The following is a 13,181-nucleotide window of genomic DNA, read 5'->3' as shown; positions in this document are numbered from 1 at the left end:
CTCCGGCAACTAACTATGACAGCATAACTAAAAGGAGAGAGCCAGAAGGTAACACAGGCATGAGGGAGCCCCGGGACATAAAGCAGCCAGCCACTACACCGTCAACAAACTCGAGTGAGCAAGCGAGTGGGGACTGACAGCATCCATACATCCCAGTTTACCAAAACACTCTATGTCTGAGGACCCTCCAGATCTACTCCTTTACCTCATAAACACCATTAACAAAAAGCTTGATTAAACAGATATGTTTTCAGCCTAGACTTAAATGCTGAGACTGTGTCTGATTCCCGAACATTACTTGGAAGGCTGTTCCATAACAGTGGGGCTTTGTAAGAAAAGGCTCTGCCCCCTGATGTAGCCTTCACTATACGAGGTACCAGCAGATAGCCTGCACCTTTTGATCTAAGTAGGCGTGGCGGGTTATAGAGGAGCAGAAGTTCACTCAGGTACTGTGGTGCGAGACCATTTAGTGCTTTAAAGGTCAATAGTAGTATTTTATAATCAATACGAAATTTGATTGGGAGCCAATGCAGTGTGGATAAGACGGGCGTGATGTGGTCATGTTTTCTAGTTCTAGTAAGGACTCTTGCTGCTGCATTTTGAACTAACTGGAGCTTGTTTATGCACTTATTGGAACATCCAGACAGTAAGGCATTACAATAATCCAACCTGGAGGTAACGAAAGCATGGACTAGTTTTTCTGCATCATGCAATGACATTAAATTTCTTATCTTTGCAATATTTCTGAGATGAAAGAAAGCTATCCGGGTGATGTTATCAATGTGAGTTTCGAATGAAAGACTGGGGTCAATAATCACTCCGAGGTCTTTTACTGCTGCACGTGAAGAAACAGAAAGGCCATCCAGAGTTACTGTGTAATCAGAAAACTTACTTCTAGCTGTATGTGGTCCTAGCACAAGTACTTCAGTCTTGTCAGAGTTGAGCAGAAGGAAATTAATAAGCATCCAGTGTCTAATGTCCTTAACACATTCCTCAATTCTATTAACCTGGTGTCTCTCATCAGGTTTTGCAGAGACATACAACTGTGTGTCATCAGCATAACAGTGGAAGCTAATACAATGTTTACGAATAATATCGCCCAGAGGTAACATATATAGAGAAAAAAGCAGTGGACCCAAGACAGAACCTTGTGGAACATCAAACTTTACCTCGGTACGTCTAGAAATATCACCATTTATATCAGCATACTGATAACGATCAGTTAGATAAGACCTGAGCCAGGAGAGGGCCATTCCCTTAACTCCCACAACATTTTCTCGTCTATCCAGAAGAATGGAATGATCAATGGTATCAAATGCTGCACTAAGGTCAAGCAACACAAGTAGCGAGACACAGCCCTGATCAGACGCCAACAGTAGGTCGTTTACTACTTTAACCAGTGCTGTCTCTGTGCTATGATGAGGTCTAAATCCTGACTGATACATTTCATGGATGTTATTCCTATGTAAATATGAGCATAACTGCTGTGCCACAGCTTTTTCAAGGATCTTGGAGATAAAGGGGAGGTTTGATATTGGCCGATAATTGGACAGCTGACAGGGATCAAGGTCAGGTTTTTTAATCAGGGGTTTGATAACTGCTAGTTTAAAGGATTTGGGTACATAGCCAATCATAAGAGAAGAATTTGTTATTTTTAGAAGCGGTTCAGTTACTCCAGGCATTATCTGTTTGAATAGATGTGTCGGTAAGGGATCTAGTACGCAAGTTGAGGCTTTTGATGTAGAGGTTAATGAAAGTAATTCAGTTTCTTTTAGGGGAGTAAAACATTCTAACTGATGATCTGATACAGTTATATTGTTAACTACAAGGTCACTTTCATTGTCTAACCTTAAATTAGTAGTTTGAATTTTTTGTCGGATATTCTCAATTTTGTATTCATGAAGTCGTTGCTACTACATACTGCAGGTGTGCATGTGTTGATAGTGGACTTATTCCTGGTTAATTTTGCTACAGTATTAAATAGGAATCTAGGATTATTTTTGTTATCTTCTATTAGGGAGGAGAAATATGTTGATCTCGCAGCACTAAGAGCTTTTCTATACTTCAGGAAGCTCTCCTTCCAAGCTAATTTGAACACTACCAATTTTGTTTGACGCCATTTACGTTCCAATTTTCGAGTGGTCTGTTTTAATGTGCGAGTGTCATCATTATACCAGGGTGCTAATTTTTTGTCTCTGACCATTTTCCTTTTTAGAGGAGCTACATGATCTAAAGTATGGCGGAATGTTGAGTCTAAGCATTCAGTTGCCTGATCAAGTTCTGCAGGGGCTGACAGTGACCCAATCAAAGTTGACAGCTCTGGGAGATCATTTATAAAGCTCTGTGCAGTAGTTGATGTGAAAGTACGTTTAATACAGTAGTGTGGTGAGGTGCATATATTATTACTCAGACATATTTTGAATGAGATGAGACAATGATCTGAGATAACTTCAGACTGTGGAAGTATGACTATATTGTCTACGTTTAATCTGAATGTTAGTATTAGATCAAGGGTGTGACCACCATTATGGGTCGGTCCTATGACATTCTGCTTAATCCCGACTGAATCTAAGATGGACACAAATGCTGTTTTTAAAGGGTCTTCTGGGTTATCGAAGTGAATATTAAACTCTCCGACAACTAAAGCTTTGTCTAAGGAAATAACCAGATCTGAGATAAAATCTGCAAATTCAGAAAGAAACTCAGAATATGTCCCCGGGGGCCTGTAAATAATAAGCAATGGAATTAACTGGGTAGACTTATTTTTCGAGGCTACATACATTATATGAGTATGAAGAACTTCAAATGTATTAAATTTATAACCAGGTTTGTGTGTTACACCTAGATAATCGTTATAAATAACCGCGACGCCTCCTCTGCCAGTTAGACGAGGCTGGTGTATATAACTGTATCCAGGAGGACTCGCTTCATTTAATGCTATATATTCATTTGGCTTAATCCATGTTTCTGTTAAACACAGTACATTAAACTCCTGATCAGTAATGAGTTCATTAACCATTAGCGCTTTAGATGTAAGAGATCTAATATTTAATAGCCCCACCTTTAGATCAAAGGTGCTGGCAGCAGCTGTACAGTCAGTATGATCTAATTTTATATTGATTAGGTTACTGGAACAAACTCTCTGAAAATTTCTACCTTTTTGTTGAGCTCGGGGAACAGACACAGTCTCGATGTAGTGGGCCCTGAGTGACGACTCTGTGCAGCTAGCAGACAGTCGGTTTAGCCTGTTCGTCTGCTCCCTGGCCTTGGCTCTGGATTGTCAGAAATTAACTAGGCCTGTTCTGAGACTATGACCTATGCTGCAGGAAATGAGAGCAGCACCTTCCCGAGTGGGATGGATACCGTCCCGCCCTAACAGGCCAGCAGTGCCCTCAAAATTAGCCCAATTATCTATAAAGCCCACACTGTTTTCAGAGCACCACCTGGACAGCCAGCAGTTCAGCGACCATAACCTGCTGTAAGCTACATCGCCACGCCGCATTGGGATGGGGCCAGAGCATACTACAGCATCGGACATCGCCTTCACTAATTTAAACACCTCTACAAAGTTACTCTTAGTAACCTCAGACTGACGAAGGCATATATCAGCTCCTGCATGGATAACTATCTTTGAGAACCTGTGCTTGCCTAGGACCCTAAGATTACCTGCTATGTCCGGCGCCCTGGCTCCCGGTATACACCTGACTAAAGCTGCTGGTGCCCCTAAAGGCTGAGCTAATTTCACGTGCCGTATGATAGAGTCCCCTATAACCAGAGCTCTTTCAGGTTTCTCAGTGGGTGCATCACTAAGGAGAGCAAACCTGTTCGACACGTGACGCGGAGAGGAGTGGTGCTCCCGTGGGCGAGCCTCAGCAGTAGCTTTGGCTCTACGCTTATGCCGCCGAGCCGTCACCCATTCGCCCCGCTGTAAGGGCTCTAATGCCGGAGTTGGGGGATTGCTAACTCCACCTAGGGCGTCCAGACTTTCCCTAACAGAAACTACACTGTTCTCACGCTCACTAACCTGCTCTAAAGCCTGGACACGCGCTTCTAGCACTGTAATCTTCTCTGTCAGAGAGCTAACTAATCTGCACTTATCACACGTAAAGCTAATAAAGCTATCGCTAGTGACGGAGGAAGAATGACTTAACATCCTGCACTCAGCACACTGAACAGGCTGAAGGTGTGCCATGATGAAAAGATTCACATACCTTAAATGAAGATCTGTTGATATTAAAGCAGATCAGATGGCCTCCGCTTGTGGACTTTACACATAATAGTGTTTTTTTGTTTTTTTCCCTCATCCCTGACTCAGTAATCTTGTTTGTTTTTGTTTTTTAATAAATCCAGTACACTATAATTTTATAAATGTGCCACACACGTCACATTCTGTGGTTACAATAACTACTGCTGAAGTTAGACTTGTCTGTGGGAATACATAGTTACAGGCTTATTAATATTCAAATTCATTAAAATAATAAATATTTTGGCTAATTAAAATTTGAATTAAATTTTAGTACTTCTGTATCTAGAAAAAAATCCAAATGGTACTTTTACTGTATTTTTATGTACAGATGGGTGACAAAGGGAAAATTCTGTGGACATCAACAAAGGATATGTGTGATGTTTCTGATGCCTCTGTAGGTGTGTATCCTCTATTTAAGCCTTCTACTGCTGATCTGGGTGGAGCTGCTCTGAGAGCCCACATCACTGTGACAGCGGGATCCATTCCACAGACACCCCAAGCCCCACCACTCATGGAGGAAGAGATGCAGCTGAGCAGTTCAGGAGTGAAAGAGGAGGATAGAGGACCCTCGTCTATACAATCACCCACTCCAGTCAGTCAGTCCAGACAGTGTTGTGTGTCTAATAGACAACACACTAAATCACTGCTAAGCTCAAGTGTCATCACTAATGACAACACCTTCACTGCAACTGTCAGCGTAGAGCGAGCTATGCACCTTAGTTTGAAAGGTAAGCTATACTAGTGAAATACAAATGTCTTACACAGTGTACTTCTTACATGGAGGAAATAGGAATATGAGGATATTAAAATTTCTTCTGTTATTAGAAAAATTGTGTGTCCGTTTCATTGTGCTTGACATTTGTAAACATCCTTTGTAAAGGCAATTAATTCTGTCTCGCGTCTCAAAATTACCTAGAATTAAGGAGATAAAAGGTATGGAGTTGATTCCAAGTGTTGAATTTGCATTTGGCAGCTTTTAATAGGAACTCTCAATATGCAGGCCAAAGTGACGCAAGTGAAAGAGGCCATTATGAGGCTGAAAAAACAAAACGGACCAATCAGAGAGATACAGTAGTAGAAACTTTAGGAATGGCCAAATTAACAATTTTGGTATATTCTTAAAAAGAAGGAATAAACTGGTGAGCTCAGCCACACCAAAAGGCCTGGAAGACCATTAAAGTGGATGATCATAAAATTCATTCCTTGAAGAAAAACCCATTCACAACATCCAGCCAAATCAAGAACACTCTTAAGGAGGTAGGCGTATCATTGTCAAAGTTGACAATCAAGAGATGCCTTAATTAGTTTAAATACCTTAATGAGGTAAATGTGAATTTGCCTCAAGATGCAAACCACTGGTAACAGGAACACAAAGCCCAGATTAGACTTTTCTAGAAAGCCTGCCCAGTTCTGGACCAAGATTCTTTGGACAGATGAAACCGTGGCTAAGTTGTATCAGACTTATGGGAAGAGGAGGGTATGGAGAAGAAAAGGAAGGGTGCATGATCCAAAGCATACGACGACATCTGTCAAACATGGTGGACATGAGCATGTATGGCTGCTAGTGGACCTAGGTCACTGATGTCTATTGATGACATGACTGCTAATAGAAATAGTGGGATGAATTCTGAAGTGTCTAGAACTATACTTTTTGCTCAGATTCAGTCAAATGCTGTAAAACTAATAGGATGGTGCTTTACAGTACTGATGGATATTGACAGAAAACATACCACGAAAGCAACCCAAGAGCTTCATAAGGAAAAGAAATGCAATGTCCTCTGGTAACCGCGAGAGTTTGACTTCCCTACTCGCATTTGTATTGCAGTGTACCTTGCCAGATGGCAGTAGGTAACATTTTTATTATGATGGTCTTTGGTATGACCCAACCGCAAATAGAACTCGTGATCTCCCAGTCGAGTGGTGGACACGCTAACCACTAGGCCAGCTTGCGGTGGTATACAGAGGCAACATTATGAAAATTCCATCACTGTCCAAATACTTATGGACCTGACTGTACATATGGTGTCTCTTTATTCACAGGTTTCCCTTTAGCTGAGTGGAATAACAGCCTCCCCAGCTGCTGGGTGTCTTATGTAACAGCTGATGAACCTGCTACCGTGAGCACAGCTGTAATGCAGGACAGTGAGTGCCCAGTGTGGAACCATCAGCAGGAATGCAGGTAAACTATATTCTCTCTCATGCACACACACACACGTGCCCACAAGGAGTCAACTAACTACATGGTGTATGGTTAATCAACTTACCTTTTTCTCAGTCTTTCAAAGGAGCTGCTTTTAGATCCCCAGCAGTCTCTGGTATTCAAAGTCTGGCACAAAGGAGGTCTGTGCACCTGTAGTCTCATTTAAATTCTGTTCTTATTTGCTTTTCTTTTGTGTTATCAAATTGAGTAATTGGTGATCATCAATATGAATTTCACCCTTTACAGTTATGGTTCCTTTTCCTCTGTTTTTCTGTTGAACAGAAATAGAGCGTGTGATAGGCTTTGCTTCAGTGGATCTGTCCCCACTTCTGTCTGGCTTTCAGTCTGTGTGTGGCTGGTACAACATTACAGACTTAAGTGGGCAGTGTCAGGGCCAGATCAAAGTGTCTGTGTCTCCTCTAAAGGGTGTGCAGGAGTTCCGTGCCCAGAGACAGGCCATGTGCGAGAAGATTGCTGCAGAATCTTCTAACGTATGTTACAGCCTTCATTTATTTTTATGTACTTATCCTCAGTGCTCTCATATATCCTCAGTGCCCCAAACTGGAAGAAACTTTTGGAAGGAGTGCCTTATTGTAAAGTGTCTCTCAAACAGTTCAGAGGAGTCAGGGTGTTCTGGGATTTAAACTCAAAACCTTCTGATTACTAGCATAACATAGATTTCAACAAGTTGAGTGAAAATGAAATCAACGAAAGCATTTTTTTTCTTCAGGTCATAATAAATAAGTGTACCATACATAATGTAAAATTAAAAGGCATGTTTTATATTTGGTGCAACCAGTTTATATAGATAAATATTCCTGTCCCTATTTCAGCTTCTGTTTACTGCCCTGCCGCTGTGTTATCAAACCGCAGCTGTGTACAGCAGCTTCCCCTGTCACATTAGCCGCTTCTCTGAGCAAAGGATCAGCACTCCTGAACAGGGGGACCGAATCCTTACTACAAGGTATGAACCTTAAAAATGGTGTATTTTCTAAAATGGCTTATATAAGATTATACAAATAGTGTATTCATAGTCACTATAAATAGTTACCACCATATGAATAAAATGAAAATTGCCGTGGGAGTCATTAATAAAGCTGCTGCTGCTAATTTTTTTTTTTTTTTTTTTGAATTTTTTGCAGTGGATCTTGCTCGTGTTGCCATAAAGAATTATTTTCAAGTCTTGATTTTAACGGGCCTAACTGGCTTTAATTTAAATTTTTTCATTTGCTTCTTAAGGGTCTTCTGGCTTAGAGAATGCACATCATTTCATTTCAAAGGGCATCTTAAGGCATCTGTTAAGGTTTTTCTGGCATAAAATATCTCGCTTCTCATCTCTGCTATGTTTCCTTAAAAGGCAACTCATAAGGCATATGTGGTTTCCAATGGGTGGTGGTGTTTTATTGCATTTTTTTATTGCAATTTCACTTGGCCTCAGATATCTGAAAATTACAAACTGTTACTTTAAGGGGATAGTTCTATGAGAAATATTCTAAAATGACTAATGATAACGACAACAAGTTTATTTTATCACACATACACTTCAGCACAGTGAAATTCATCTCTGCATTTAACCCATCTGAAGCAGTGAACACACACATGTACACACAAATGTGAGCAATGAGCACACACACACCCAGTGCAGTGGGCAGCCATTGCTACAGCGTCCGGGGAGCTGTTTTGGGTTAGGTTCCTTGCTCAAGAGCACTTCAGCCCAAGGCCACCCCTGTGATGGAAACTCTCCCAAGCAAAAATGATTCAAAGTGAAAGAGGTTGCAGAAAAGTTTAGACTTCTATTAAATTACTTAATAAAAGCCGTGTGCGGTCTGCAGAGTGAACCGAATCAAAATCACAAAGTTCTCATTTTACACTGTCTCAAAACAGTATATACAAATAATTTCATTGGTTAACATGTCACGTCATACCACTTCAACATTTTCTGTTGGGCAGTACATCTCACGCTTCTCATATTTTGTATCAACCGAGCCAAATTTTCCAGTATGAATGGTCAATTCAGGAAGAATCAAAACATATGATAAGAAGTGATATGTCGTGAACAACGCAGCATTCAGAGCATGTACAATACATGATTCAAAATGACTGGAGTCAACTGAGCTTAAAGATTGATACAGGCTGCAGGTGCAAACGAACACAATACTCAACAGGGTACAGTTGTGGCCTTGGCCAGTCTACCACAACATAGGATTTAAAAAAATGATGCACATTGGAGCTGTAAAGCTTGTATTGTAACAATAACCAATTCAGAATAACTTGATAAAACGTATTAGACTAACATGCAAAACACTCCAGAATGAACAATTGCTTAATTCAACATGGCCTTGGCTCACTCATTACAACATATGATAACGCTGCAGGCACTGGAATTAGAATAATACACTTTTTGAATAGGCCTGTGATTTAGCAGAAAACAACCTTTCAGTGTAAGCAATCTGTGTCTTTACTGTATTTCACTGTAATTATGATCATTTATAAATCAATTTATTATTTTTAATCGATTCAACTTCATTTACTCTTTACTGAAGATCAGCATACTTGGCTTTGAATTAATATATAATGGCTACAGATAATGAGATAAACCACATTATTGCTTGTGTGACTATATCAAAGTATGTGTGGTTACATATGAATCAAAATAAAATCATCATAAACCAAATTTTTGTTAATATGATGACATCAAGGCATGTGTGCATGGTTACATTTAGGATATAAAGTCACTATACCCCATGTTAACTTACCCGCATGTCTTTGAATTGTGGGGGAAACCCACGCAGACGCATGCAAACTCCACACAGAAAGGCCCCCATCGGTTGCTGGGCTCAAACCCAGAACCTTCTTGCTGTGAGGCGACATTGCTAACCACTACATCACCGTGCTGCCAAAGATGAGATGAATGTTGCTAGTTGACAAATGGTAGCACCGGATTTTGTTTACTGTTAGGTGCATCACCACTTTTTAATATTAAAAAAAAAAAAGAGAGAGATTTTAAAGAGGATTAAACTAAACCAATCTAAATAGCCTTAAGATTAGATGAGAAGCTTATTTGCAATGATGGGATACATTAGCAATCCCATACATTTAGATAATCTTATTATCATTGCTTTTTTTCAGGTCTAGTCTGGTTGATCATGATGAGCACATGGACAAAGTTTGCCAGTTCCATAAGACTCTGCGAGAGAAGGAAAGTGTCATGCTGAGTAACTGTGCTGGAAACATGCATCCCTCTACCTCAGCACTGTTCTCAGCCCTCAGGTATCAATTAGCTTTCTGTTCCGTTATGAATTAAGTTGTGAATTGTGATAAACATTTTTCTGTGGTTAACTTTTTGCTTAAGAAGATTGGAGCGATGCATTGTGATGAAAAATAGTTTGTGAGTCAGGTTTTATGGTCTTTCAGGAAAAACCTCAGTGAGCTAGATGATATCCAAAAGTACTTCAGCCGCAAGTTGTCTACACCCGTGTTCTCTGTACTTGGAGAGCAGAGTCAAAACTCTGCGAACAAGGAAGTGCATGGGGATTCAGATATAGATACACAACAGCTACTGCTCAAGTCCAGCCAGCTGGTGGGAGAGGTCACTGACATCATTAAAAGTAAGCCTCGAAGCTGCTGTTTTCCCAAATATTTTTGTTAAAATTATACATTATGAAAATATAAATTCATGCTTTTACAGATCTAAGTGAACATCAAACCAAAGAATCGTCCTCAAACACACACAGGAATAATTCCATTCCAACTGAATCTGAAGTGTGTGTTTTTTCAAGTGTGGAACATTCAACACTAACAGAATTCAAGAACTGCAAGATAGATAACTTTATTAAAAAAGGCCCAGAAGCAAAGATGGAGGACATCTCATCCCTCATGTCTCTTACTTCAGAGGAACCTGATCCTGGGAATGAGGAACTCCACCAGGACAGTTTCTCCAATGAGGATGAGACTAGAGAAGAGGATGAGGTGGATGATGATGAGGAGGAGGTTGAGGAGACATTGATAGAACCGCGACCACTCAATGATGTAACTTCACCCACGGACAGGACAAGCCCCTGGACTACAGTGATGTCTGATCCTGAACTTGGCTCTTTAGAGAGTCTTGAGGTAACAGAGCAGGCTGTTGATCTCATACACCAAAAGGGGAGAGAAACTACAATGTCTCCACCAGTTACTACATCTAAACCACAGAGAACGTCTACTGATTTAGATCTTTCACCTGGGACCGAATCATGTGAAAATTCAGAAGGAGATGCAGGAGATGTGCATATTGTTTGTGTGGAACAGGGGGGAGATGAGGTGTTTTTTAGCAAGGATTCGACACAAGACACCAGACAGATGACACATCGTAACAGCACAACAGATACAGATGACGACTCACTATTATCTTCTTGCTCTGGATTTACCACAAAAGCAAACAGTGAAAGTGAAAAGGATGAAAGTAAAGCAAAACTGTATCCTTTTTACCTGCAATATTATCTGTGAATTTTTTTGGTTATCCAGGACAGTGCAGTACGGATCAGGTTGACTGGGAATGTTTTATATTCATTAAGATGTGATACAAAATGAAAATTCCAGCATACTGTAGATATACTTATGTATTTTTTTATAGGTCACATCATCTGTAATGGGGACCTTAATGGCCAAATGTAAATCTGTGCATACTGTTTTACATAATAAATATATAAACAAATAAATAAATAAACCTGATGTCTGCAGGTTTGATTAATACAGATCTCCAACATGACTGGTAAAGATATGCTGCTAAGGTTTAGCGTATGAAATCACTATAATGACTGTCTTAATTTCTGATTCCTAAACCAGAACCCTGTAACATCATAGAGCCGTCATTTGGCTTCTGCTTATACCTTAACCCACTTTCCTCTAGCTGTGATGCTATAAAGATTCCAAACTTCTTTCTTCCATCTCACCACTTGGAGGCATCTATGAGAATGCTGCGTTTAGCTCCTGTTTTTCCGTCAGCCTCCCCTGATCCTGTAAGTATTAATATTTCTTTTCTTTTGGACACTATAGCAAATGTGATGCGTATCTTCAAATTATATAGATTTCAAGGATGACCGCAGGGATGCAGGAAGGCCCTTTACACTGAGAGTGCTGGAATTTTAAGCAGCATAGTGGCATGAGCTACGATGTCACACCCGAATGATAGTCAAATAATTTTTCTTTTAACAGAGATTCTGTGGTGTTTGCAATAATTATACCATAGTTTTGTAAAAGTCAGTACATTTCCTAACATTTACATTATAAGCAGCTCGTTCCCTCATCAGCCTATCATTTTCCCTCTCAAAGTTAATGAGACAAAAAACTGCTGCTTGTCCTGGAGAGAAACCAGAAATGACAAACACCTCTGTGCTTTGAACTGTTAAAGTGTGATGTTCAATAGTAAATTACAAATTTTCACTGCAGTATGTGAGGAATACTGACATACAAACTTGTATATCTGTGATAAGCCAAGGGCAAACAGGCAATCACAGATCAATTCAAAAACTTTTTTTTTTTAATTATTTGTGTTTTTAATTTTTGCAGTTCTTGTAAGTGTTATGGGTTTATTTTGTTTTGGTGCCAAAGTTCTCAAGTTTTTCCAAAAAAAAATTGATCTGTTTTAGGCTCCTGGAAAATCTGAGTTTACACTTCGTAGAGTGACTCACCCAAGGCCCAGTGTTCCTCCACCATCAGCGAAGACCGAAGAAACAAAACGAATTGCAAAAATCTTCGCTTCACATTTTACACAGTGAAATTTTTGGTTTTGTAGATTTTTGTTGACTTTTTATACTATTGTGTGGTGCAGCCCTGTGTATAATAACTGAATGGCTTTATTTATATGATCTTCATGAGAATGAGAGATTGAATAATGTGAGGAATAAAATACATTTTGCTGTGGAAGTATTAATTTTTTTTCTAAATAAAGGCAATTGTTTTTTCAAGTATGTTTGTTTGAACAATTACATACATAATTAAGATAATTAATGTTGGCCATATTCCAGGTGTATACATAATGAATGCTTTCCTGACACTGCAGCAAACGGATAGACAGAGTGTAGCAAAGAGCCAAATGCCACTAATCATTTGGATGACAGATGAGAAAATTTACCAATTTTAGTTCAGGGAACAGTGACTGTCACGGACAGCGATATAACTGAAACCTTATCAAAAGGGCAAACAATGCTTCCACTGTCCCCTCTTCTGTGTCTGTATGACATTAAAGGTCATAGGCAAGGGTCAGAGGTGGAACGTAGAATATCAACTTTATTTTCTAGAAGAACGACCCAAAAAGCGAATTCAATCTTCCTGGTGTCTGATTTGCACCCTATAATTGAATAAAACGGTTAAAATATACTGGTTTGCACAAGTTTCGAAGGTTTGTTTACATCTCACTTATGCACACTTTTACCGCCAGGGGGCAGTCGTCATGACGTCATTCAAGGCAAACAGACTGGGAGCAGTTCTGTGTTTACTTGCAAACCGAGCACACGTATACGGACTTTGGTCGTGAGAGGTTGTGTAAAATGTCTGAAAGTGATGGCGATTTTGAATTAGGAACTCTCCAAATTGAATATCGAACCTACGGCCGTTGCGAAGCAATCGGTGAATGTGGCTCACTGGTTTGACCGTGCAGCCTCGGAATCAAACAGCGACTCTGCCGACTCTTATCGCGGTGACCCTGGACCTCAACAAGACTCGCACCCAAACGATTTATCCTGGTAGTTATGA

The 13,181-nt window shown here is 40.0% G+C and overlaps 1 protein-coding gene across 5 annotated transcripts in view; it reads left to right on the top strand.

Moving 5' to 3' along the window:
- c2cd3 (C2 domain containing 3 centriole elongation regulator) overlaps positions 1-12,375 on the top strand; it is a 103,163-nt gene extending 90,788 nt beyond the window's left edge. For 4 of the 5 annotated variants that reach the window (XM_060943715.1, XM_060943714.1, XM_060943717.1 and 1 more), the window contains exons 25-34: positions 4,645-4,974; positions 6,287-6,425; positions 6,522-6,586; positions 6,729-6,937; positions 7,280-7,410; positions 9,576-9,716; positions 9,861-10,054; positions 10,135-10,903; positions 11,338-11,446; positions 12,077-12,375. In XM_060943715.1, the coding sequence (XP_060799698.1) occupies positions 4,645-4,974; positions 6,287-6,425; positions 6,522-6,586; positions 6,729-6,937; positions 7,280-7,410; positions 9,576-9,716; positions 9,861-10,054; positions 10,135-10,903; positions 11,338-11,446; positions 12,077-12,205 (2,216 nt within the window). In that variant the 3' untranslated portion in view covers positions 12,206-12,375. The remainder of the gene's footprint in view (positions 1-4,644; positions 4,975-6,286; positions 6,426-6,521; positions 6,587-6,728; positions 6,938-7,279; positions 7,411-9,575; positions 9,717-9,860; positions 10,055-10,134; positions 10,904-11,337; positions 11,447-12,076) is intronic. The other variant, XM_060943716.1, reaches the window with a different exon arrangement.
- Positions 12,376-13,181: the final 806 nt, after the last annotated feature.

This window comes from Neoarius graeffei, chromosome 17 (genome assembly GCF_027579695.1).
Source record: "Neoarius graeffei isolate fNeoGra1 chromosome 17, fNeoGra1.pri, whole genome shotgun sequence".
NCBI lineage: Eukaryota > Metazoa > Chordata > Actinopteri > Siluriformes > Ariidae > Neoarius > Neoarius graeffei.
Note: the sequence above shows the minus strand (reverse complement) of the source record. Positions and strands in the feature narration are given on the sequence as shown.